At 47.7% G+C, this 27,470-nt stretch overlaps 1 protein-coding gene across 2 annotated transcripts in view; it reads left to right on the top strand.

Moving 5' to 3' along the window:
* Window positions 1-27,470, top strand: part of Ccdc6 (coiled-coil domain containing 6) — a 94,941-nt gene that overhangs the window by 59,667 nt on the left and 7,804 nt on the right. For both annotated transcript variants that reach the window (XM_050140293.1, XM_050140284.1), the window contains exons 3-6: window positions 1,082-1,210; window positions 13,962-14,065; window positions 15,982-16,142; window positions 21,815-21,971. In XM_050140293.1, coding sequence (XP_049996250.1) covers window positions 1,082-1,210; window positions 13,962-14,065; window positions 15,982-16,142; window positions 21,815-21,971 — 551 coding nt within the window. The remainder of the gene's footprint in view (window positions 1-1,081; window positions 1,211-13,961; window positions 14,066-15,981; window positions 16,143-21,814; window positions 21,972-27,470) is intronic.

Here is a 27,470-nt window from a genome sequence, read left to right as displayed (position 1 = left end):
CTGTCTCTCCTTTCTCTCCCCTCCCCCCTCTGTCTCTCCTGTTTTTGTCTTTCCCCATTCCCTCTATCTCAATAAATTCTATACCCAAACTCTGTCTGTATGCATATTGGTCTTTCACCCGCCATGGGTCCTGCTTAGGTCCCTCTCGGGCCGTGATCGTAACACACCCACCCATGAGAGTGCCGGAAATCACGACCGGTTATCAGTGAGAACTCTGGCCTCCCCTGTGACCCCTGGGTTTCTTTAATTTCCTTTTGATTTTGAAGGTTAGTTTTATATTTAAACTATTGTAAATTTTTTCACATTTAACACCGTAGCACTAACTTTTAATTGCGTATATAAGAGGTCCCGCCCTAGTCCCTCCACCCCCCACATACACACCCCGGGTTCCTTAGCCAGACGTAGGAGGTGTGATGATTTCATTATGCAAAGAAAACTTGATGCTGCTGATTTTTGCCAACGCCAGCTTACGTGCACCTTGGGAAATAGCATAATTCCGAATAATTTGTGAAGTGTATTTTCGGATTGTGACATCTCTTTCTACAGACATGATGCAAATCTGAGTAGGTTACGGTTAATTTAATTGGCTGGCAGTGTGAAGTTTCTACATGGAAAATTCCTTGGGCCGGTGAGATGGCTGAGCAGGCAGAGGCACTGGTCACAAAAGCCCGACAACGTCAGTTCAAACCCAAATCTCAAGGCAGAAGAAGAGAGCTTACTTTCTCTTCATTGGCACGCATGTGCCTGAAGTCCTTAGTCTTTCTGTCCATCTTAAAAGGGGCTGCAGTACGTGTTCTAAGGCATCCCTCTCTGATCCCTGGATTCCCAATTCCTCCCTGCAGAGATATCCACTGAACTCTTTTAAAATAGATAACAGGGTTTGATTATGGTTTATGTATTTACTGTTTGGGTGACGCCCTGTGTTTACAAAGAATCAGCTACTAGTTGTGTACACGTGAGCATAAGTAGGCACCATTTTGCGCGTGAGCAGCTTCTTAGTGGTGAAGTTTTTGGAAACCCGGGTTTGCAAGGCATTGATGACGTTTGAGTTGCTCAGTGTCCGCGTGTTCTTGTCTTCCAGCTGCAGCATGAGAAGGCGGAGCTGGAGCAGCATCTGGAGCAGGAGCAGGAGTTTCAGGTCAACAAGCTGATGAAGAAGATTAAAAAGCTGGAGAATGACACCATCTCCAAGCAACTCACGTTAGAGCAGGTGAGCCCCGGCTCTCTCCCTGCTTTCTCTCACCGTGTGTGTGTGTGTGTGTGTGTGTGTGTGTGTGTGTGTGTGTGTGTGGTGGGGGGCGGGAGGGGGGGCACAGAGGAGTCGGAAGGAGGGACTCATTTCAGCTCTTACTGCCTCCCTCCCTGTTCATGCCCTCACGTGCTCTCTCGCTTCAACCACAATTAGTGTGCTTCAGGTGCTGGGCCGTGAGCTCCTGTTTCATGGCGGAAACGTCAGCTCCCCTTTGCTGTGAAGCAGAGGGGAAAGGTTCTAAGGCCAGGATGGTTTCTGTGTCAGTCCTCTGGCAGGCTTGTGGGGACCAAAGCCGCCGCGGTCAAGAGTCGTTCGGTGGAAACAATGGACCGCTTCCCACATTCCTAGCACTCCTGTAGGAGCGGCCTCCACGCAGCTAGTCTTGTAGAGACTGGGAAAGGAGTGGTAGGATGACCCTGATGAACTGTGCCCACGTCTCTGAGCCCCAGGTCTCCGTTAGCAAACAAAACAGGTGAACGCTGAAACTGGGGAGCAGCAGACCGGGGGAGGTACAGAAGGTGGCTAGTCTCACTGGACCCCTCCGCTTGTCTGACAGGCTGCTGTGGGTGTCCATTCCAGAGCTAGCCTTAGAAGTACACGCTGGTCCTACACAGCTGTGGCAGCCGTCATCCTTCCATTCAGGCAGCTGTGTCCCTGGCATTGTGACCTTTGATGCCTTTTCTCACGTAGTGGCCTGAGGTGACATTTCCCTAAGGCATGTTATAAAAGGCCGTCCACGGTGTGTGGCTCTGGGCTTCCACGCTTCACACGCAGAGCTGAGCAGGTGGGTTAAGACATCCCAGCTCCGTCTTGCAGATGGTGAAAACCATAGGATGATCTGGCTACGTTTGAGCTAGTGTTGGGATCTCTCTCCGTCTGTATCTTTTCTCTTTGTCCATCCCTGTGCTGGCCTGTTTGTCCGTCACTCTATAGGTCTGGGTGTTCACAGTTTGCCTGAGTCGAATCCAGGATGGGAATGAGAGGTGTTTTTCAGCCAACAGTGACTTATTTTCTTGTTATCCACATAGTTCCCTACACAAAGGTATCAAAGGAGGGGACCGACCAATTATGCCCGAGTTTTGTGGGACTGAATGATTTCTTTAAAAATGTCCTCATCCCTTCCTTGTTAAATTTGGTTCCCAAATGCTGGTTGTTTCATACATATATCTAGAGTTCTCCGTTTCTATTAATCAGCTTTGTAAGGAAGATGCAATATATAAGTTTTAGAAGGCGCATTTCCCCAGTTTTAAAACGCTTTGTTCCAGTGTTTACCTACCGCATTGCCATGATAGACAAATGGCTCTGCAGGATAAACCTTTGAGGGTTTGTGTCTTATTCCACAGCACAGGTCCCAGGCGTCTAACCATTTAGCTGAGGGACACTCAGGAGGCTCAGTAAGAGTCTCACAGTATCGGTATTGTGCACACTGCGCTGGGACATTATGATGTCTGTGGCCCGTCTTTTAAGCAGCCTTCTGCTTGGTGTGTGCTCATAAACTGTGACCCTCTCCCCAGGTGTCAGTTGTGGCCACAAGGTGGAGAAAGGAAGCTAGCGTCAGCAGTAGAGGGCTGTAATCTCTCACAAGCCTTGGGGAGATGGGGAAAGGGGTGTCGCGTGACAAAACTTCTCCCAGGAGACACAATGTCTGTTCACCCCAGATAGGGAACTCACAGCAGGCGAGATATGGACGCCACCAAAGTCCAGCTTCGGTGAGCCAGTGAGTTTTAGTGAGGTTGCTTGCAGGAATACGGGTGAGGGGTTACAGGGGCAGAAATGACTCAAAGACAGCCTATCACCAAGCACGGGGGACAGCTGACAAAATAGCCGGGAGCACACTGCACAGCCTCCAGGCAGCTCCACAGGTCTGGAGAGTGTCCTTGGTCCAGACCCCTCCCAGGCAGGTCAGAGGGTTGCTGCTGCTTCCTGGGAGCTAGCTGGTCTGGTCTCAAGTCTTGCTTGTAGCTTGGCTTCCTTGAGTCTGAGGGGGGTACTCTCGCTTTTTGTTGTTGTTGACTCTGGCAGGGGAGGGGCCTAGAGAATCTGGTCAGTTTCAGGGACTTTCTGAAGCTGTTTTGAATTGTTTACCTTCTAGTTTAAGGAGTTTGCTACAGGATGGAACGCTTCAATCTTAGAGGAAACTTAACACAAAAGGGCTGTGAAGACTGAAGCCCGGATGGTCTCTCCTGGTGTCTTTCAGGCTTTGCAATCTTCACCGGCTTAAGTAACAGCTCCGTGCACACTGTCTGTGAGCTTGCATCTTACTAGGAACAGACCCAGCAGAGTGTGTCTTGCAGGGAATCAGAGGCGAGGCATGTCAAGATTATATTTTAATTAAAGCGGAGAGTTGTTACATTGTCTAAAATGTCTCTGGCATTCGCGTGGGCGGGTCTGGGCGGCTAAGTGTGAAGAACTCTGCTGCATCCTTTCGCACCGCAGGTAATTGTAACCAGTGTTTGAGAGGGATGTTCTGGTTTCTTCGGAGCCTCCGCAGCACCACCCGAGCGGCTCGTGGTTAGCTCTGTGGTTGTCGTCTGTGTATCTGTGTGTGGTGCTGTGCTATCCGTTGCTGTCAGCATGGCTTTGCGCCGTGTGTGCTGTTGATGCGCTATGAATGGCTGTCACCGTGGGCACCTTTGTTCTTTCTAACGATCCACCACTGTTGAAGCCGTAACTGCTGGGGGGAGAGGGAGTGCTCTGTCCTATGGCCGCACAGACACATCATGGTTAGGCCTGAGTGTTGCTTTGAACGCAAGAGAGCCAGCTGTCCTTTCCTTGTTAGAAGACAGCGCTGGGTGTGGGGAGTGTTCAGGACTTGCAATGAATGTGAAAGGGACCAGGTGTGGCTCTGGTTCCTCTGTTCAGGTTTTGCTTTTTTTTTCCTTCTTCTTCTGTGTTTTAAGACAGGATCTCACATAGCCCAGGATGGCTTCAGTATCACTGTTGTGACTGAGGGTGACTTTGAACTCACGGCTTCCTGCATGCTAAATGGGCATTCAGCAACTAGCCCAAGCTGCCCTGCCCCTTCCCCTTCCCCCTTTAGACCCAGTTCTATTGAGATGTAAGACACGGATCGCCATTTCATGTAGTATATTTACAGCTGTGCCGGCATCGTCAGTCGGCTTTAGAGCAGTCCCGTGGACTCCAACAGAAGCCTCACACCCTCCACCTGGCTGTCCCGCTCCCCTTAAGCCTGCTGTAGGTGGATCTGCCTATTCTAGGTGTTTCTTCCCACTAACATCATACAGTACGTGGGTTCTTGAGACAGACACCCTTCATTTAGCATAGCGGTCCATGTCTGCACACTTCTATCTCTTTTCTAGCCGAATAATTTCCCACTGTATGTGGTGCACCGCATCTTACCCATCCGCTCATCGTCTAGTATGTGTTTGGGTGAACTTTTCCAGTGTTTGACAAAGATGTGTGTACAGTTTTTTTTGTCTTTGTTATTTACTGTGTGAACAGCGGGAAAACCCTACTTGCATGGCCTTAAACCTACCTTGAAATGAAAATTGCTATGTCACATGGTCACTGTTAAAATTGCGTAAAACATAATTTTAGCATAGCTCACACTTGGTGGATGAACCTGAGGAAGGGCTCTTGGAAGCCATTCTGCCGGAACTTTGCATTGGCCGTGCTGCGTTCATTTGAAGGTGCAGCTTGGGCTGTCATGGTTTTTAAGAGGCGCATCCCTGTTCTTCATAAAGCAGGACTTACCTGGCCACGAACTGTGTTCTTGGGCTCCCCCATCTGGAGGCCATGCTTAACTTAGCTTCTACAAGGCCTTTGCTCTCAGCTGATGGCGTTGAAAGTCGGGGCCTCCTTGTGAGAGGTTAATGAGTAGTGCTTGGTCTTCTCTTCGGTGCAGAGCCGGGCTTCCTTGATTATTAAGGCAGGAACAATAGCAGTCCAATGAGTACAGTCCCTGGGCCACCAGAGCTACTGCTGGTGCTTGTGTTGCAGCGTGTGAGTTTGTAGTTGAAAGGCCGTGTTGCTGGGAAGGTAAATGTTGTCCTCACACCCTATGGGGACCCGAGACAATGAGGATCATTTTGGGGACATCAGCTCTGCTTCCAGAAGTTGTCACTGTATCCTCTTGTTCCTGATATACCTCCTCCAGAACATTCTGCAGAGGAGGAGGGTCTTGGGACTCGCTCCTCAGGAACAGATGAGTTTGGCCTGTCAGTGGCCCAGCCCGCTTGTGCTCCCTTCTCAGAGATGGAATCAGAGGGCTGGGGACCAAGTTTTCTCCTATTACGCAGGTCACACATGCTAGGCAAGAGGAGCGTCCCCAGTCTGGTGTTCTAGATAAGGGAATACGTTGTTTGTCCCCCAGGGAACTCAACTTCTATCTGTTTAGACAGCCCACAGCGTTCCTAACTGTCCAGTTAGGGTTTATTTCACATTCTAAATGCTCGGTGCCAAAGAGAATTTATAAGCAGGTGTATGGAAACATGCTGAAGTAATGGAAACCTGCTAGGCCTTTACTGACCACAGTACTGAAGTGGACTAGCCCGGCCAGCATGCCTTTAGAGCTGATACCAAACACTAGCCATTGCCTGTGAGTCCTTCTGTCTTTATCCAACAGCGACAGCTTGGTCACTGTAAGTCTCTTGTTTGCTATTCACATTGCTCAGGTGACAGTAACAACATTTAGAAGTTGTGTTTTGTCTTGTTTTGTTTTTCTGTGTCTAAGACTCTTGATCCCGAAGTATTTACTGTCCGCTGGGTAAGAGTGTCCTCACCTGTCTACCAGGCAAGTCACACGGCAGCTTATTAGTGAAGCCCGGCTCCCCAGTTCCCAGGGCCTTCTCTGCGCTTGGCTCAGGAAACTGTCTCGTGAGAAATGTCGTGCCTTGGATGTGGCCAAGCCGTGCTACGATGTGATGCTGCTGGAACGGCCTGGAACCCTAGAGACGGGGTAGCTGGTGTGAAGGAACTAGGTCACTGGGGGCACCGCCTTCAAGTGCTGTGGTTCTGGTGCTGGGGAGACAGCTATCAAAAGAGCAGGACGAATTCCAGTCCTCAGTGTCTAGTTTCCTATCTCTCTGTCCAGTATCCTTCTGCTGTGATGCTATGCACCATGTTGAGATGCAAGCCAGGGGGCCTCTTTAGACCTGAACCCACCCTTAGACTTTGAGCCTCCAAAACTGCATGCCTAATCAGCTTTCATCACTGCCTTACCTTGGGGTGTTGTGTTCCAGGAACACAAAATTGACCAGTGAAAAGAAACAGTGGGCATCCAACACCCAGCATAGACGCTCAAGTAACGAAGCAGGAAAATAGTGGATGGAGTAAATCCAGTCATGTGACTCAGTTCACATTTGAATGACACACAGCTGCCTGCCAGGGGCCAAATGCCTGCCTGCCCGCCCTCCCTCCTTCCCACCTGTTGTAATTTTTAAAAAAAGTGGCGCTCACGAGAAAGATGCTGTGCAACAGAGTTCTCGTGGAGGGGTTTTTATTAGGGGAAAGGGGAATGTAAAGAGAGGGAGGGGAAGGGGGAGCCCGGCCTCTGGGGACAGGAGCAGCAGAGGAGAAGAGAGAGGCAGAGAGAGGGACGGGGAGAGAGAGAGAGTGCTGAGGATGTAGCCTGTTAGAACCCCAAGGACAGGCCAGTGTAGATGCCTGGATACAACATCTACCTCCCTCCCTCCGACAACTGGCTCCATGTAACGCCACTTTTGGAATTTTGAGTGTCCTTTTATGTGAGTTGTCCCTACTCTTCAAATTCCATGTGTGAAGGACAGATCCTGGGTTGGTATAGTCATTTGGTTTCATCAACAACTATAATGCCCACTCCTCAGCTAAAGTAACTTCCAGAAGTTTAGCTAAAGTAACTTCCAGAAGTTTCCCTGGAGCCCTTTCACCCTCCATGCTGGAGTGAGCCCTGTGACCCCAGGCTGTAGTTTGACCTTTTTTTGTGAAGCAGGCATAATATCTAATTTGCAGGTTTGGAGGAGTATTTACTCCCCTGCTTCCCCCCCCCCCCCCCCCCCCCCCCCCCCGCCTCTCCCATGCTCCATGTAGGTGGAGACTCTCCTCTGCTGCAGGAGGATTCAGTGCACACGATAACGCAGCACAGAGCCTGTGGTGTCACTGCGTGTGACTGTGGTTCACTTAAGAAGGGAGACGCTCACACGCCGAGCGCCGATTCTTCCATCCTGCCTCGTTTTTTGGAAGACGTGGGTCACAAAAGACGAGACCAGTTTCACAGTCCGGCAACGGGCTGCAACCTGCAGGTGGAAGAGCTTGCTCCGATGTGTCAGAAGCCTTGTTGTTTCTAGAACTTCCTTGGGTTCATTCCCTCTGCCTAGAACACGGTCTTTCTGTGCCCCTCCGGGCCTTCCAGTCTGTCCTCCAGTGAGCCGGGCGTCTGCACATGTTGTCCAGGCGTCTTGTAACATTCCATACTTGGCTCAGTTGTTTCTGTCTCGTAAGCTTTGCAGACCGTCAGGGAGGGCAGACACTGTGCTGACCCAGTGATCATATTCCCAGGGACATGTATCACAGCTGCTGCCGTTAAGCAACGTAGGTTGTTGAGCTCGAGAGATGGTGCAGCACTTAAGAGCCCTTGCTGCTTAATCATGAGGACTGAGTTCAAATCCCATCACCCCCCACATGAGGCAGCTAACTTATGAACACCTGTACCTCCAACTCTGAGGGATCCAGCGCCCATTTCTGGCCTCCGTGGACCCCTGCACAGAGGGCCCATACATCCACACAGACATAAGTGTGAACACACATAATAAAGCAGATCTTAAAAAGAAAGAAAAAAGACGGATGATGATGGTGCATGCCTTTAACCCCAGCACTCAGGAGGCAAAGGCAGGTGGATCTCTGAGTTCAAGGCGAGCCTGGTCTACAGAGCTAGTACCAGGATGGCAAAGCCTACACAAAGAATCCCTGTCTCAAAAAAAAAAAAAAGCAAAATAGAATAGAAAAAAAAAAGTTGTTACCTGTCTCTTTGGGTATTTGGGGCTACCTATTTTCCAGGAACCTATCAACAGACGTCTTAACCCTTCCTCAGCCAGTCACCAATATTTTACTTTGTGAGGTTTCTCTCCTCGTATGTCCTTGTGACCTGGCTCTCTGGACTTGTTTTTGCCTGTACCTCCGTTGTGCTAATTGGATGGTATGATTCTTTATGAACTCACGTCTTTACCACGTATCCCCCATAAGTCACAGTCTCCCAGTAACCATGACAGAAGTTTCCTGGCCTGGAGCCTTGCTCTGGGATGACAAGTGGTCCCTGGCGGTCAGTGATGAAAAGCTGGGTGGAAGCCTGCCGTGGAGGGAAGCCGTCTCCAGGCAGCAGAGGAGACCGGGACACACCAAGATGAAGGCAGAGAAGACAGGCCCCAGACCAGTGAGAGAAACACCCGCGTCCACTCTCGTTCAGGGAAACAGACGTCCTGGCAGGCAGAAATGGGAGAGGAGGCAGCCAGGCTAGTGCCAGCAGACTGCACAGCCATGCTGACGGCAGACATGCTGGTGAAGGTGGTAAATTCCCTCACGGTGTGGAGAGAGACAGGCCGTGGCAGCGGGAGTTTGAGGGCACAAGCTCGTCACTAACAGTGAGTCATTTAGCTGTCCCAAGGCCTGGCCAGACCTCCGTGCTAACAGTGTCCCATGGTGTTATCCTCAGTTCCTCGCCCTAACAGGTGACTCACAGGCTTGATAAGACAAGTGCCGAGTGTCCTGTCCGTCTACAGCTGCAGAAAACAACATAGGCCAGTATGGTAGCGTTGGAGTCCTCGGGAAAAGATTGTGTTTTCTATTGATTAGTTTTGTGACGTGGCGGCTTCATGCATACACACGTGACATTCTGATTACTTCTACGCACCCATGCATCTTCCTTATCCTTCATGCTTATCTACCACCCCCATCTTTATTAGTACTTCTGCTCCCTGTGAACCCTCTCCTCCCTACCACCTGATTCCATCCTGTCAAGCTTCCTACTCCCTGTCAATCAGTGACCCTTCTTCATCAAACCCCCTTCCTGTTAAATACCTCTCTATTGACCAGCGCCCCCTATTCCCCTACCAGTTCCTATCTGAGATCGGCGGTGGAAAATGAGTGAGTGACTAAGTTCAGCCCCACAGGGCAGTGGGGTGAGTATAGAGGCAATACATGGTTTTATTTTAAGGATCCTTGCATTTTGGATACAGTATGTCTCGAGAAATTTCTTTGGTCTTATTTCCCTCACACTATTTTAGGGTTAGCAAGATTGCTTCTGGGTTAGAGAGCTTTGCCACCAAGCCTGACAACCTGAGTTCAGAGAGAACCGACTCCTGCATGTTGTTCTTTACCTGCCAGCCCCCCCCCAACAGTAAATAAACTGATGTTTGTGAAAATCGCCCATATGATTTTTGTAAGAACTTGTCTACTGACTTTTTTTTTTTTTTTTAGATTTAGATTTATTTTGTTTGTATGTGTGTGTGTGGAGTAACTGAGGAGGCCTGACTAGGGCTATGGATCTCCTGGAACTGGAGATAAGGGGGCTGTGAGCCATCAGATGTGGATGCTGGAGACTGAGCTCAAGTCCCCAGGCAAGAGCAACAAGTACTTTTTGCACTGAGCCATCTCTCCGGCCTCTCCGCTGAGTTTTTGACACAGCTAAAGGACACATAACCAGTGTTTGCGGCCTGCTTCCCACCACAGTAATTACTTGGTCAAAAAAGGCAAAAAAAAATCCTGGAGAGTTATGGCCAGCATGCCAGCCTGTGTAATAGAGTGCTGATGCCCCAGGAAGGGAGACCCGTGCATCTGTCTTGTTGTTTGTTTTTTAAAGTTCCCATTGGGTCTTGTGGCCCATGGCCTTTAACCCCAGCATTTGGGAGGTAGAGGCAGGCAGACTCTAGAGCAGTGGTTCTCAACCTTCCCAAAGCTGTGACTCTTTAATACAGTTCCTCATGTTATTATTTTCATTACTACTTCATAACTAATTTTACTACTCTTATGAATCATAATGTAAATATCTGTATTTTCTGATGGTCTTAGGTGACCCCTGTTATTTGAAAGGGTTATTTGATGTTGCACTAAGGGGTTGTGACCCGTGGGTTGAAAACCACTGTTTTAGAAGTTCTTCTGAAAGAAAAGAGGAGAGGTTGTATTATACGAAGCTGACTCTTGGGCTCTCTTGATGTCCCCCAGGGAGGTTGCTCGTTTTTATCCTTGTAGGAGAAATGGTTGATCCCTGAAGGGTGCTTTAATACCCACAAATTAACACCGGTTTATTGTTGGGTTGCTATTGGTGGTTGCTGTATTGTTTCTATTATGAAACTGCAGCTTTCTAAAATTAGATACCTTTAAATGTTTTTTTGTGACAAAAAATAGATGTTCATTTTTAAAAATAGGATAAGGCAGGAAGTGGGAAAGAGACAACCATTTCATCCAGGGGACTATTTATCATGCTGCATAGTTCGTTAAACACCACCCCCACCCCCACCCCCACCCCCACCCCCACCCCCTTAGTCTGCTCTCAGTACTAAAACATTCTCAGCTTCTGGAGTCTGTCACTGACCTGCAGTGATGGTTGTAACCTCTGGGACTTGAAAGTGGCCACCCTTCCCCTCCTCTGACTCTTTGCTGGTTGACTTTTATGAAGCTGTCACCTGTGTGAGTCCTTGGGCTGCAAATACCCTAGGACCTGTCCTTAGTTCTGAAAAATGGTTGCTGGTTGGTTCATCAGATAAAGGTGGGGTGGGGCAGCGGCTGTGTCTTAATCTGGACTAACACAAATGGACTGCGTGTTTTGTTCTTTTAAGGACTTTTCTGGAAGGTGGGGGGGGGGCAAGAATGAGAGGTGTCCCTGCTAGGAGGAGAGTTGCTAGGGCCAAGTAACCACCCCAAAACAGCCGAGGCTGTGCTTCGGTTCTGGCTGTCTCTGCAGCTTTAACCTGTGAAGGGTGTGCCACTGAGCAAGGGCCACTCTGCACCGACAGCAGCTGCTGCTGTGTCCCCCTCATGAATCCTCTGAGCTACTTTCTTCTGATATGTATGCACAGGTCTCCCCTCCAGCTGCGATTCACACACAGCTGGTTCCTGAGTGGTCATTTTCTAAATACTGGTGCTTTTATTTTTCCAAGTGGTTCTGATCTACCACTAGGTCAGCACTATGGATGCCTGGCCGTATGTGTATTAAGAGAACTAGTGGTAAGAGTGGGCTGAGCTAGTGTGACCTTCAGCTACAACCTCTCTGGAAGGACTTAGGTGATCCCATCACCCTCCTGTTTTCTTAGGCTTTGTCATCTTCTCAGTAAACGAAAATAAAAGAATCCTGGCTAAGTGTTTGGTTGATAGAGGGCTTGTATTTGAATAGATTATATTCCCTATGTTCTTTGTGGGAGTGGGGTCTTGCTATGTGGTGGCTTCAGACTTGAATACCTAGCTCTTCATGGGGTGGGGGAGGCAAGTGTCTTCTCTGGTCACTCTCCACTTTATCAACTGAGGCAGGCTCTCTCACTGAATCTGGAACCTGCTGATTTGCTCCGTCTAGCTAGCCAGCTTGCTCCAGGGACCAGCTCGCCCTGGCGCTCTTCCCCCTTGAGTACCAGGGTTACAGGTGTACTGCCCTGCCTTGTGAATGGTGGGGTTCTAGGTGATGGTCCTCGTTCTTGCATGGTGAGTATTTAATCTCCTGAGCCAGCTCCCAGCCCTCTCAGTGCTTTTTTTCTTCCTTTTAAAGAAATTACAGTTATTTATCTGGGGGAAGATGGTATGCCTGTGGCATGTGAAAAATCTCCAGAAGTCAGTTCTCTTCTCCCATGTGGTTCCTGAGCCGCAAACTCGGGTTGCCTTGTTTGTTAGCCAGCGCCTTTGTCCACAGAGTTATCCCTTTGGCCCTCAGACCACTTTGGGAGAACCCCCATTGTAATAGACTTTGTGTCTGTTAGTCTTCCTTTTAGCTTCTTTTGTGATGCCTAGGTTAGTGTCTGATAGATCAGTAATGTCTGAGTTCTAACAGACTGCTCTTCCCATTTTATTTGAGGGGTCTGATCTTTGGAGTTCAGAGCGTCTTTTCTCTTAGTGGTACAGGAGAAATTGCGCTTAGACTAAACCTTGCAAAGTGGATTGGGAAAACCCTTATTTGCCTCCCAACTGAGCCTGGTAGGAAAGGGTTGAGTTCTCATTTGGTTTGTTACTGAGCCTTTCTTTTTTCTGGCCCCTCCCCAATGTGAACCCTCTATTTTATTTTAGCATGCATTTTGTTTCATTACAGTTTGGCCCTCCTACTCTTTGCCCCCCCCCCCAACCCTGCCTCAGCCTCTGAGTGCTGGGATTACAGTTTCTGCTCTAATAGGGACATAAACAATGTGAGGGGAGGCACAGTGGAGCTGGGCCTCCCTGCCCCTTTTGTATCCCCCAGGTATAAGCCCGAAAGGGCCGGGAGCTCATGTCCCAGGGATACTTTCATACACCCTTTATCCACCAAGGATGTTCCAGGTTTATTGAGGGACCATAATAGGGCTCTCAGTCTGCCGTTAATGAACCCGAAATGAGAAGTGGAGCTGCTGAACCCCAGTGAAGAATTGGGCATGCCACTGAAAGCCTTAATTAGGAAGCGGCTTTTCAAATGCACTCTCTGGTAATCAGCTGTAACATGGTGGGAGGTGTGGCGCTTGGCCTGATATGTAGATATTTGACCACGGGTGAAAGGGTTCCAGTTGTGGGAACCTGAACTTAAAACAAACAAAAACCTGAGAAGGGTATAGGGGAGATAATTACAGATAACCCAGCAGTTTGGTATTTTTGTGAGATGGAAGCCAGTCTGACCCTGTAGTCCAGATACCCTGGGACCTCCTGGAGCTCCCTGCTGTGTCACCAGGTACTCCTGAAGTACCCTGACTGCTTCTTCCCTGTGTGTTCCCCTTTAGCTGTTCTTCAAAGCCATATTTCTCCACACAAATGAAATACTTTGTGTTTCCTGTATGATCCTGACTCGTTCAAAGGTCCGAAACAACCGCCGGTATTTACCGAAGTCTCGAATCGAGACATTTAGGATTTGTTCGTGAACAAAGCACAGGAGGATGAGGGGAACTGAGAGGAGGGTGATGGGGCTGTCATGCGTATAGTCACAGCATAGTCCATGCGTGTGCGGAGGTGTCATAATGAAGCCCCCTTATTTTGTAATAAGGGTTTTTTTGTAATAAAAGCAAATGAAATATAATAGCAGCTTACAAAGCTAGTAATATATTACCACCAAAATACTGACAGTATTAAAGAAAAAAAACCAGCAAGAATAGGGGGCTGTGGAGTTATGCCCTATGTGGCTAGAACAGGATAAAACAACCAGAGACAGTGACAAATACTGAGCACACGATTCTAAGTGCACCTATTACTGATGCCTAAGTTAAGTCACGTAAACTCCCGTCACCCAGACACTAGGCTTCTCCTTTGCATCTCATAACTTCCTGTTCTTCTAACTGACTGTTGGTAGAGCTGGGGTTTGAACCCAGACATTTGAATCAAGGTTTGTGATCATAACTACTTGGTTCTTGCAGCTTTTCAAGAAACAGAGATAAGTCTAATTATGGTGGTGAATTAGTGCCGGGGTTGGCTGTCTTGTTGCAGTGGTTACAGTTAGAGGAAATAGTTTGATCTAGCACCCAGTCATTCCGAAGCTATTCTGCCAGCTCTGTCCTCATCCCCCAGTCAAGGATGCCCCAGTGCCCTGGCATTCTCAGTAAAGCTCTTCCCTTTCCTCTAGTTGAGACGGGAGAAGATTGACCTGGAAAACACGTTGGAGCAAGAACAAGAGGCTCTGGTGAATCGGCTGTGGAAGAGGATGGATAAGCTGGAAGCTGAAAAGAGGTTTGTTTAGCCTTGGTTGCGTGCGTGTTTGTGCATGCGTGTGGGGGGGGGTATGCAAGTTTGGAGGACTCCTGGCTGTTACTGTGGAGAACAGTGGGACATTTGAATTGCTTGGGTGACATACACCATCCTAACTTGTTAAAGGAAATAAATGTTGATCTCTCTTGTGGCGGCCTCCTCTCTGTGCCTTGTTTTTTCTCTTCCCTCCATAGTCAGAGTCAACCATGGTGCCACAGTTCCCCTGTTAATTAGTGCACATCTCTAAGATTCACTTAGTTGGAAGATTTTTATAGAAAAATGGCTAGCCATTGCTTTTAAGCCTGTTGTAAATAAATACCTGTGGATGTTTAATGCTTGTGCGTTCAGTATACAGATAAAAAGCATCACCCCAAAATGGATGTTTTCTAAGTGACCTTGTTGGAGATTGCCTTGGTCCTCGTTTTTTGATCGCACTGTGCTTTGGGGTTGGAAGGGACAGAGCTTCTAAGAATGGCAGGAAGATCCTGTCTCAGAGCTTTGTGTGGGGTCAAGGCCAGTTTCCTCTGAAGTTGATTCTTAGTTCCCTACCCCAGAGTCTTGTTTGCCTCCCAGAAGCCTGTGCGTTGGTTTTAAAGCCCTGTTCACACTATTCTGAGTTCATATGTAGAATTACAAACACCAAACCAACCTCAGAGTTTTAAGAAAAGTGAAAATTTGAAATATGTGTCTAGGAGACTTCCTCCAGCCATAGGCAGTCAGCATGACGGTAGCAGTTCTGATAATCTCAATTAGGCAGTTATTTCATGATTGCGACTGTTTCTACCTGTTAATTTTCTCAGCTAGGGTAGAACGACAGGTGAGTCAGTTTGCAGCTGGGCGAACTGGAAGGTAAACAGTTAATTAAACACAAAGCAACTCCAGGAGCCCCAGTGGTTTACAGAAGGAGGTTAGAGAGTGTTGCAGTTAGCCTGCCCTTTTGGAATGCAGTTGAGGTTTTATGTACATATAATTGTATTGTTACTGAACTTAGCTGTAAGAAATGGTCATTTTGTAGGCAAAATGCTGTTGACCCTTATCTTTAAGTTACATCTAAATGATAACAACTGAGCGCACCAGCTATTACCCGAAGAATTCTGATTTGATTGGATTTTTTAACATTTTACCATTGGTCCCAGTTGTCCAAACCTTCCCCACAGGTTTTTCTCAGGAGGAGCTTTACTGACTTCCTCTTCCACGGTGATTCATAGCCGTTCCTAAATTTCACCCAAAGCCTTCTTTTCAGCCAGCTTGCTAACCACGTAGTCAGCTAGTGTCTGAATGTTGGCTGGACTCTGGGCATAATAACCAGAAAGGTGTTCCACAGACTTTATAGTTACAAATGACTGTCAGGGTCACTCAGAGAGCGGAAGGAACAGGGGTGGTGGCTCCGTGGGTCATATGTGTAGCACAAAGCCCGAGGACTTGAGCTCAGATTCCCAGTACCCACATATAAAACTGGATAAGCTAGCCCATGCATGTAATCCCAGTGTGTTTTTAAAAGCAAGGTGGGAGGTGGCGACAGAATTCCCAGAAGCCCTGGCCGGTTTACCTTTCTTAGCAGCTGAGAGCAAGAGACCTCGTTATACACAGGGGTAAAGGGAGGAGCCACACCTGAGAGAGTCCTCTGACTTCCACGTGGAGCTGGCACGTGTACTAACACGTGAACGTACAAGAAACAGAAGGGATGAGATCTGGCTGTGCCGCCTGTTTGACCTGTGATAATAGTAGCTAAGGAGGACAGAGGGGTAGCGAGCTAGACAGACGGGCGTCAGTCTGTCCTACGGACACTTTTCAGGCCAGCTCTCGGCGCGAATGTTGTGTAGTCTTTGCTGCAAACTGGTCTTCATTGTTGCTTTCTTTTCTTTCTTTTTTTTTTTCTTCTCTTCCTGGCTGTGAAGAATCCTACAGGAGAAATTAGACCAGCCTGTGTCTGCCCCACCATCGCCTAGAGACATCTCCATGGAGATTGATTCTCCCGAGAACATGATGAGGCATATCAGGTTTTTAAAGAATGAAGTGGAACGGCTGAAGAAGCAGCTGCGAGCAGCCCAGTTACAGCGTACGTGGTCTCCCGTCCCCTTGAGTTCCTGTCCGCCGCATCCGTGCGTGTACCAAGCCCACGTCAGTTCCCCCCCTCCCCCCGTGCTTGCTGATGAGCTTGCGGTAGTCATGATCACAGTGTGCTTTATTGGTGATGCATAGGATTTTGTACGCGCGTCCCTGTCATCTTGGGATATATATTTTTTAAAAAGGAAGCTATCATAGGGGAGGGCCGATAATTTAGAATACTTCCGGAAGATACTTGTCATAATCTCAAGAGAGAGTCACTGAAGTAGCGGGTTCCTGGGCATCTTCCTTTCTTCCTTGCTGAGATAAAATTCTCTACTTAAGGGGAAATGTGCTTATTTGGCACACAGATTACAGCTCCTTGTGACATGGGAAGTCACAGAGGAACTGGTCACATCACACCCTCGGTTGAAAACAGAATAGTTGATGAATTCATATCTCTGCTCAGCTCCCTTTCTGAAATACATATGGGTATATGTATTTTTATATGTATATACATACATACATACATACACATGAACATATGTATTTCCTGTTATTTTGATTATAGTCCCTGTTCTCTTCTCCCCCTAACTCTAGCCACACCCACCCTTCATCACCACACTTCTGACTTGGTTTCTGCGTATTATTTAACTCCCTGACCCCACTCGTGCTATCCAGGTACACAAGTGTGGAGCCATCCACTACGGCACAGTCAGCCTACCAGGGCCTGACTCTGACCCTGGACCCCAGGAAAACTGATTTGGAATGGTGCCACTCATGGGGCACATCACCCCACATCAGTGGATATAATTAAAATAGCCCTTCCCACATCATTTTCTCAGGCCCCGTTTCGCGTGGTTCTGTTACCGAATGTGACTGGGGGAGCGGGTCACGACCTGTAACTCCAAATCAGGCCTGGCTACCTGTCCTCGGTAAGGCAATAAAAGAGGCCAGATTCTGGGCTAGAGATCCCAGTGGTTAAGAGCACTGGCTGCTTTTCCAGAGGACCTGGAGTCAATTCCCAGTGCCCATGTGACAGCTGACATCTGTACCTCCAGTTCCAGGTGATGCCAATGCACATAAAATAAAGTTAAATAAATTTTAAAAAATTAAAAAGCCACATTCATAGTGGAAAGCAGAAAAGGAAGATTTTATTAGTCACTGACCGCACTGGGAAGGGGACAAAGCAAGCAAAACTCCCAAGTCTGTGTTCAGGGTCCTGAAGTGAGATGTTTGCATAAATCCAAACCAGTTTCAACACACTGTTCCCACAAGCAGGCTGTTTTCCATCCCCTTCCGAGCTTATGAACCACACGGAGTCTGAGCCCCAGCTGTTTCCGATACTCAACACAAATTGAGAACTCAAGACCTTCAAGTGCTCCTGAGCCAGGGATGGAAGGAAGCTGGGGAGCTACTGTCACAGCGACACCAAAGAGGGTTCAGGCCGTCCGATATACAAAGTTGGAGACAGAGGATGGGACTGGACATTAACATTGTCCTTTAAGCCTCACTGAGACCAGCTGATCTATGCTGAGCTTTGTTGATGGCCTCTTTGGGCCAGCCTTTTCTGTCTTGGGGGGGGCAAAAAAATCACACTAGCGTTCACAGATGCCTTCAGCAAGATCTGCAGATCTTTAACCAAGCAGTGCAGTGAGTGCCAAGGGATGAGAGTAAAACATCCTTCCCTGATTGAACATCTAAATAGTCCTGGTTAAAGTGTGGTCACACCCATCACGGATGCATCTTTGTCTGGGTTTCAGTCTCATCCTGTAGAGCATGAAATCTCTTCCGGGGAGACAGGCTCCCCTCCGCATGTCACCTTTTCCTTCTCCCAGTGTGAGATCCCCGGAGAAATTCCAACTCCTTTGGTGCCCAGTGTTTCAGTACTTTGATGTGGGAGTAAAAGACAAAAAGTGTTTACTCCAGCCAGTGTCACATTGACAATTAACCCTATCAGGCCAGGTGACCTTTGTAATCATGTGTATCTGTCTGATGCACTAATGAGTCTGTGCAGGAGCCCTCCCTGCAGCTCTGGACTAGGATCGGGGCGCCGTGAAGGGAAGGGTGTTTGCCTTCCTTATTGCCGCATCTAATCTCAGCTGACATTTGCGCGTGGTATTTGCAGAATAAATGCTTCTGAAATTTAGACTTAATATTTTGGAAAAGGCCAAGGTGTGGAGTGGGTTTCTGAACTCTTGTCTAGGTCACTTTGCATTTTTTAGGGGTCTACACTCCTCCTGACGTTTGTTTGCTGACATGTCTTTCTTGAAGTAATGTCGTGGGGGCAGGGCTTCCCTTTCGCTGTGCCTGCCAGGCGAGCAGTTTGCATGGGCACATGCCTAGTGTTCTTGCAGGTGTGTGCATACATACGAAATTGCTTCGTACCAAGAGCTGTACCATGAGCATGACCTGCATCTCTCTCTTTGAAAACAGCTTTGTTTTGTTTTTTCAGGGCAGGGTTTCTTGGTGTAGTCCTGACTGTCCTGGGACTCGGGACTGGCTTTGTAGATCAGGTTGGCCTTGAACGCAGATATGCAGATATCCACCTGCCTCTGCCTCCCTAGTGCTGGAGTAAAGGTGTGCACCACCATCGCCTGGCCAAACCACTTTTGAAAACAACTAGTCCTGCAGTTCTTCTCCTGGCTACCTACACGGGCTGTCTTGGGCCCTCCTTAAGGGCCGACTGTTCTATACATTAAATGGTCATTGTAAGCGATACATGTTTAAAATATTTCTTACTGCATTTGTTTGTTTGTTTATGTGGGTGTGCACATGGCCTGGTGTTCATGTTGGTTAGAGAACAGCTTGTGGGAGTAGGTCCTCTCCTTTCTCCGTGTGGGTTGAGGGATCCAGCTGGGGGGGGGGGGGGCTCTTACCTCAAGGACCATCTCACAAGCCCCAAGTGACCCTTGTTGGTTGGACTCCAGCTGCAGTGAGCATGCTTGTGTGTATGCACCTTCTCTCCTGGAGCGCATTGCAAGTAGGGGCCCAGTGTTCTGTCTTCGATGGTACATCAAGATCGTGGAAGTCTTTCAGAAGTGTAGCGTGTTCTCTCTCACTGTTGCAGCAACAAGCCTAGGCACAGGCTATATATAAAAGCTCCCCTTTTGTTTTGGGCCACTTGGGGTTCCATCTATGCCACCTTTTTGGCTCTTCTTGTAGGGCTGCCACTCCCATGTCCTCTCCCTGTTCAGGTCCCCTTTTCACTGACTAACCCTTGTGATTATCTCACACCCACCCTGATAATCCAGGATTACCTCGCCATCCTGAATCCTTAACTCCATCACACCTACGGAATCCCCCTTGTCTTCGCTGCGTCATGCAGTAGCCTGTTGGGATGAGCCTGTGGGTGCCACCATCGTTCCTGCCAGCACTGGGTGGTTTCCGGAGTTCTTCCAGGACTAGGCTGTAGTCCGCTGGCATGTTCCTTTTTAATCCTAGTCATTCTGAGATGTATCTTAGGTAACTGCATGAAGCCCATAAACCGGGTGAACTAAATGAAAACGTTCTCAATGCCTGTTTGTCTGGGCTGGCTAGGAAGTATGTTTTTATCACTTCTTCCCAGGGCTCCCAACTCCCTTTCTCCTTCCTCATTCATGCTTGACTTGTCGGCTCCGAGGGAAGTATGCTTTATTCTCACCCCCTTGGCACTCACTGCACTGCTTGGTCTTTAAAAGACCTGCAGATCTTGCTGAAGGCATCCGTGAATGCTAGCGTGATTTTTTTTTCCCCCGCCAGGACAAAAAAGCGCCTCGCCCAAAGAGGCCATCAGCATCACTCAGCTGGTTTCGGTGAGGCATCTTTAGAGGACAGTGTGTCCTTGACCCGTCCTCTTCTCTGTCTCCAGCTTTCCGTGTCAGATGGTCCTGCATCCCCTTTGCTATAGCTGTGGAGTTGGCCCCTCAGCCTCCATCCCTGTCATAAGCAGTTACTGGTCTCAAGTTCTAAGTTTGGGTTAAGCCTTCAAATCTGCTGGGGCTCAGACTCCCTGTGGTCCATAAGCTGGGAAGGGGATGGAAAGCAGCCCGCCCGTGGGAGCATTGCTTTGAAAATGATTCAGGTGCCACCCTTATTGGATGACCCCTGTGGTTCGATTTCAGGAGGTACTAGACTATGAGGGCCATTCAAACAGTGCCCCCCCCCACTAGACAGGGAATGACAGTGACCAGCAGAGGGCACCCAAGGAATGCCTTGGTTCCAGCCTCCTGTGCCTGGGTCCGGACACTGGAGAAGTTGTGCTTGGGACCTGCAAGTATATCTGGGTTAAATAGATGTGTCGACAGGAAGTCCTGAAGTCCTATCTGAGGTGACCTTGTCTCTAAGTTACTGTCTCAGCATACCTCTGCCGCAGTGGCCCCATATGCTAATGAATCGCCCACCTTTTAGTTTTGTCTGTCTGTTTGAGACGAGGTCTCACTGTGTAGCCAGAGGCTGACCTCGAACTCTCAAACCTCCTACCTTAACCACCCCCCCCCCACCCCGGGTGCTGGGAGTACAGGCATGTATCCCATGTCCAGCCTGAACTGCGATTTTCTTTGAAAAACAATGTTTTCTCTTAAGTCACTGTCCTGGGAGACTTTGCTGTCTATGGAAGAGAACTTGCTCTGTAGTCGCCACTCTGAGTTTAAGCAACATCAGGGCCACCCGGTGCTTCCTGTAGCTGTCAGTGAGAAGTCTGCACACAGGCATGCTTAGGGAGACTTAATTTAAGCTGTCCATATTAAAAGTGAGCTTTGTAAGTGTTTTCCCAGCATCGCTTCAATTAAAGAGACTTTGCATATGGATTAGGCAGCGGGGCTTCCGGCTGTATTCAAAACAGCCAAGAGATTTAGTGTTTAGTCTACATAATGGTGTCTAATAATCTGAGTATTTTAGTTTCTGAAACAGGGAGAGTCCAGACTGGAGAGATGGCTCAGCAGTTAAGACTGCTTACTGCTGTCCATTTCAGTTCCTAGCAGCTGTAATTTCGGCACTAGGGCATGGGAGGGACGTCGTCTGGCTTCCATGGGCATGGTACTCTGCTGTGCGATACTAACACACAGACACATCTACGCATAATTTAAGATTAAACAATTTTCTTACATTAAGAAATACAGTTTAAAGAGCTTTTGTGTATTCTGATGCATACTTAGAAATCCTTGAATAATTGTTATCAGAAGCCGTTATTGGTCAGGCGGTCTCAGAGGGTAAAGGCACTTGCCACCAAGCCCAAGGACCTGAGTTCAATCCCCAGAATCCACGAGATTGAGGAGCGAAGCAGTTTCCGAAGGTTGTCCACGCACACCTGGATGAGGCTTGCATACACTTCATGGAGAAGAGTTGTTAACTGTGTGTTAACTGTTATCTGAACATCTTCTAGCACAGCATGCATGGTGGGTCACTCCCCACCCCCCAAGTGGCCTGTCTAGAGTGGACAGGCAGCCTGTCCCCCTAACTGGGCTCCCTTCTCTCCCAGCCTCTACCATGGAGGAGAAGGAAGTCTGACTGCCCTGTGAATGTGAGGACACCTAGCCTGCCAACACTGCCTGTTGTTAGATCACTCGCTAACTGTAACTCACTTGTGAACTTTGACGCCAAGGATTAATTTAAAGCCCTGGACTCCCGCTAGGGGAGGGAGTCCGTTCCACGGGTGGGGTAATGATTGCACAAACGGCGGTTTAATTGCGAGCTGTGGCTTTTCAGATTCCGAGAAGATGGCCCAGTACTTGGAGGAGGAGCGGCACATGAGGGAAGAGAACCTGAGGCTGCAGCGGAAGCTCCAGAGGGAGATGGAGAGAAGGGAAGCGCTGTGTCGCCAGCTCTCCGAGAGCGAGTCCAGCTTGGAGATGGATGACGAAAGGTTTGTGTCCGTGCCCCCCCCGCCCCCCCACCCTCCAGTCCCAGGGGATCCAGTGCTCTCTTATGCCCCCTACAGGCGCCAGGCATACATGCAGGCAAAAACACCCACACACATAAAATGATTTTAAGGCAGAGCTTAAATGTCACCCTCCAGTCCCAGGGGATCCAGTGCTCTCTTATGCCCCCTACAGGCGCCAGGCATACATGCAGGCAAAAACACCCACACACATAAAATGATTTTAAGGCAGAGCTTAAATGTCACGTGGGGTCATGGTGATGAATACCCCACGCTGAAGCTCGTGCTTGCTGTAGATGTGCAGGACGGGATACTCTGCTTACACTGGAGCAGAAAGTGCCCTTCGGAATGGAGAGGAGTGGAGGCAGAGCTGACATTTGTTTTGTTTTTAAATCTTCAACATTGGTATTTAAATGTAAGCAAAGTACTTGAGAAATGCATTTGCTGCTGTTCCTATTTATGGTAACGGGAATAAATAAGTTCACATACTTGGATACAAATACCACAGGCACATTTAGCAGGATTTTCCTCCAAATCTTCTTTAATTGAATTGCAGACATTTTACATTTTAGTGATTTTTTCCCCCCTTTAGTATATTTATGTTTCCTCCTTTGTCAGTACACAGTGCCAAGCTTTTTTTTTTAATTCCTTAATAATTTCAAGCGTGTATATTAAATTTGGATAATTTTCATCCCCCATGGCTCTCTCAATCTCTATCACTCCCCTCCCTTTCTATCCATCCCCTCCTACTTTGATATCTTTGTTTTTAACTCACTGAGTTTAGTATTTAGCTCGTATATGCATCTGTGTCCTTCGGAAGTTACTGTGCTGTTATCTCAATCAGGAAAGCATCAGGCCATAGAATTGCAGAATGATCTGTGGGGGTGGGCTTTGAACAGTGTTGAGTTTCCTAGAGACTGTCTCTCTCAAGTATATTTTGTGTGTTGACCACGTTCACTTCACACCCTCCCCTTTCTCCACTTTCTTCCACCTGATTGGGCATCTTTCCATCCCTCAGCCCCCCTTCTGATTTCATGCCCTGTGTGTACATATAAATGGCTTTGTGTATATGTAAGAAATCTAGAACCCACAAATAAGAGAAGACAGGATCCTTGCCTCCGAGTCTGGCTTAATTGACCTGCTTTGGTTTCCAGCGGCCTCTGCATTTCAGCAAATAGCCTAGTTTCTGTCTTCTTTACCCTTTTATAAGCTCCATGGCGTGGGCACACTGCATTTCCCTTCTGTACGGACCTCTATGCAGAATCTGTAAGTCAGCTGTTGGGCATAGAACTGTAGAGCAGAGATGTACAGGCATCGCTGTGACTCTGACGTAAAGCCCTCTGGTAGCGGCATATCTGAGACATAGGACTGTTCTGTTTTTTTTTTGAGAAACCCTCCTACTGCTTTTGATAGCAGTTGGGCTGGCCCACATTCCCACCAGCAGCTGATGAGGGCTTCCTCGTATCCCCATCCCCACCAGCATTTGTTCCTTGTTTTCTTAGTAAGTACCATTCCAGCCAGGGTGAGAATCTCGGGATAGTTTTGACTGGAATTTCCCTGGTAGCTAAGGATGTTGGACATTTTATCATAAGTTTGTTGACGTTTATAAGTTTTCTCCGAGATAGGATCTCACTGGGCAGCTCTACCTGTCCTGAAGCTCACTATGTAGACCAGGCTGTCCTCAAACAGGCAAGGCGTGCCCCGCCACAGCTGGCCTGTCCTTAAGCGTTTAAGAACAACTGTTTATCTCATTTTCTTGTTTATTGATGGGCTTGTTTGTTTTTTTTTTTTTTTAGTATTTATTCTTTTTAGTTCCTTATTCTGATTGTCATTAACCGCCTGTCTGATGTGTACCTGGCAGAGATTTTCTTCAGCAGTTACTGTTTCCATTGGTTGTCCATTTCATAGCATCCCATTTTCCAGTTCTTGATAGCATTTCCTGAGCTGTGTCTTTCTTTCCAGAAAGTCTGCCAGTCAATGCCTGTGTCTTTTTTTTTTTTAAGATTTATTTATTTATTATGTATACAGTATTCTCAGTATTCTGTCAGCATGTATGCCTGCAGGCCAGAAGAGGGCACCAGATCTCATTACAGATGGTTGTGAGCCACCATGTGGTTGCTGGGAATTGAACTCAGGACCTTTGGAAGAGCAGGTAGTGCTCTTAACCGCTGAGCCATCTCTCCATCCCAATGCCTGTGTCTTAAAGTGTTTCCCCCAGCAGCTTCAGACTCTCAGGTCTTTAAAGTCTTTGATCTGTTTTGAGTTGATTTTTATACACAGGTTTCATTCTACCTGTGGGGGTACCCAGTCTTCCTAGCACCGTTGTTAGAGAGGCTGTCCATTTTCCAGTGTGTATTTTTGTGCCTCTCTCAGAAAAAGCCAGGTAGTTACATGGATCTGAGTCTCCACCTGCTGTTTTTTCCATGTGCCTTACTGTTTTTATTAGTATGGCTCTGTAGTGTACTGTGAAATCAAGCACAGTGACACTGTGAACTCTGTTTCTTCTGCCTCCCCTGCTTCTATGAAGAATGCCTTTGGAACTTAGATGAGGACTGCAAATATCATTATAGTGACTCTGCATATTCATGCCAATGGAAACAACGTCCATTTGGTTGGGGGGGGGGCTTTTTCAAATTTTTTTTTCAGAGTTTTAAATTTTATAATTGTTGAGATCTATATAACAAATCATTTGTACAAATAGGAGTTATATGGTTTCTTTCTTTATTTGAATCAATTTTATTTCTTTATTTCTGCTTCTTCCTAGCTACGACTTCATGGCCATAATGAGTAAGTGTGGAGAAAGTGGATGTCCTTGTCACAGTTCTGCTTTGGGCAGCAATGATTTGAGGTTCTCCCACTTAGTGTGGTAGCACAAATATTAAAAACCCAGAGACAGATACCGGGGTTCCACCTGAAGATCAGAAAAGCCAAGCAGCCAAGCCACTAGAGAGCTAGTTACTGTCTCATCCTGCCCTACATTCCTCTCTAATGCTGGGATTAAAGGCATGCACCACCACCGCCCAGCATTTATGGTTACCTAGTGTGGCTGCTGGGACTGAAGGTGTGTGCAGCCACTGCCTGGCCTGTATGCCTGGCTAGTGTGGCTGCTTTGCTGCAGGCAAGCTTTACTTACTAAAACACAAATAATAGACCACCATGTGGTGTAATGTTGGCTATCAGTTTGTTGTATATATCCTTTATTACGTTGAGATATACTCCTCCACCCATAGTTTCTTCAGGTCTTTTATCATGAGAGGATGTTGGACTCTGGAGATGGTGAAGCGATTTCCACATCAAAGACTGCTGATGTATTTATTGCTATGAGTATGTTGAATCATCATTGCATCCCTTGTATCCTTGCCCAGCAGAAAGGTACTGACTGCTGTTGTTGGGTCCTTGTGTGGTTTGGGTAGCAGCAATGCTGGCTGTGTGGACTGGACATGGCTGTGTTCTTCCCTTTCCTCTTTCATGCTGTCCTTGGAAGAGCTTTGATGTCGCTTCTCGTCTGGTAGAACTCGGCAGTGAATCCCCCTGAGACTTTACTTTTAAATTGTTTTTAGTTGGGAAACTTTGTCTTACTAAGTTAGTCACATTGCTTGGCATGAACTCTGTCAAGTTCTAAGTAGCTTACGTCTTCTCAGTTTAATTTTGATAAGCTGTGTGTGTTTCAGAATATGTCCATTTCTTATAGACTTGTCAGTGTTCTAGAGTATAGGTTTTCACACTGTGCTTGAATGGTCCTCTCAGTCTGGTCAGTGTCTGTCTCTGGGTTACTTTGGCTAAGGCTCTGTCAAACTTCCCTTTTCAAAGAACCAACATTTTGTTTCATTGGTTATTAGTAGTAGTTATTACTTCCATTTCATTAGACACTATCCTGTTCTTGGTATTTCTGTCTGTTGAGTTTTGTGTTTGGCGTGATCTTTCTCTTGAGGTATATAATTAAGTTACTGAGTTGTGATCTCTCTGTCTCTGTCTCTCTCTCTCTGTCTCTCTCTCTCTCTGCATTTGTAACTGTAAACTTCTTAGAAACATTTTCATTGTATTCCTTGAGTTCTGATACTCTGTTTTTGATTTCATTGAATTCTGGGAATTTTTAATTTCCCTCCTGACTTCTTCTATGACCTATTCATCATTCAGTGCAGGGTAAAAGGGAGACAGAGCCTCCTGAGACAGATGGGCACCCTCGCCGTGAGACCTGGCTTGCCAGCTAGGGTCTGTTCTGTGAGAAGCGCTGTCTGCTGAGGATACATTCAGCTCTCTGCCTCTGTTTCTTTAGGGAAATTTAGACCAGAGGCCTGCCAAAGCATCCCAACCATTCCCCTCGATGCTTTCAAGAGAATTGATTTAAAAAAAAAAAAATGTGACAAGTTATAATTGAAAGTTGCAGAAGTAAAACAAGTTTTCCCCTTTTAAGCATTTCCCTGCTTCCTCCCTTAAAGAATTGCTTCTCTTCTCAAGAGATTGTGCCACAGAACTCTGATCCTTGCTTCTGAGCTTCATGCAACTGTTCTGCACAGTTTCTCATTCTCAGGAAAATGGTTTGAAAATGTCAGCCCAAGCGCAAAGCAGTTCACTGGATATAGTTTAGTACATATTTGAAGACTCAGAGGAGACTAGGGTTGGAGTACAAAATACCTGAGCTGGGCCTGGGGGGGGGGGGGCAGCATTCTTGAAATGTGGCTCCTTCACACGTCCACGTGGATTAATGCTTACTGCAGAAGTCTGTCTTAATTAACTCTTATCTATCACCCATCCATCCATTCATCCATCCATGTCTATCTAGGCAGGGTTTCTCTTTATAACAGATCTGGTTGCCCTGGACCTGCTCTATAGACTAGACTGCTCTTAAACTCACGGAGATCCACCTGCCTCCACCTCCCCGAGTGCTTGGATTAACGGCGTACACCGTTTTGTTTGTTTTCATCTGCTTTAAGGCAGGCTCTCGTGCAGTCCTGAGCTGTCCTTGGATTTTGACCTTCCTGTGTCCTCCCCAGAGTTGGGATTACGGGTGCATGGAGGCACAACCCAGGGCTCCATGCTTGGTAGGCAGGCACTCTGCCAGCTGAGCTACTCCCCAGCCCTGCTTTTATTTGTTCATAAGTTACTCCAGGTACAGTGGAGTTGCCTGATTAAGTACCACTCTGCCTCCAAGGACCGCTGACAATGTGGTGAATCTCGGGGAGAGAAAGCTTCAGGCACTTAAGACCACTTAAAGGGGTGATAGTAAGACCACTTAAAGGGGTGATAGTAACCACCTGCCTGCATGCTGTACAAGGGAGGGACCTACCTGGTATTGCTGTGGTGGGATGTTCTAAAGAGGGGAAGAAGACAGAGAGGGCGGCATCTAACTGAGCTGTGTGTCAGTCAGGATCTGTGCTGGGAAACGGCCATGTTAGTTCCTCCTAGTGTGAATTAACGCCAGGGCTGACTGTGCTCTGGGATGAAAGTACAGGCCTGTTTAACTTTTAAGGCCAGGGAGGGCGG

Source organism: Alexandromys fortis, unplaced genomic scaffold (assembly GCF_014885135.2).
Source record: "Alexandromys fortis isolate MF-2015 unplaced genomic scaffold, M_Fortis_MF-2015_v1.1 scaffold_9, whole genome shotgun sequence".
NCBI lineage: Eukaryota > Metazoa > Chordata > Mammalia > Rodentia > Cricetidae > Alexandromys > Alexandromys fortis.
The sequence above is the reverse complement of the archived record's forward strand: the minus strand, read 5'-3'. Positions and strand labels throughout refer to the sequence as shown.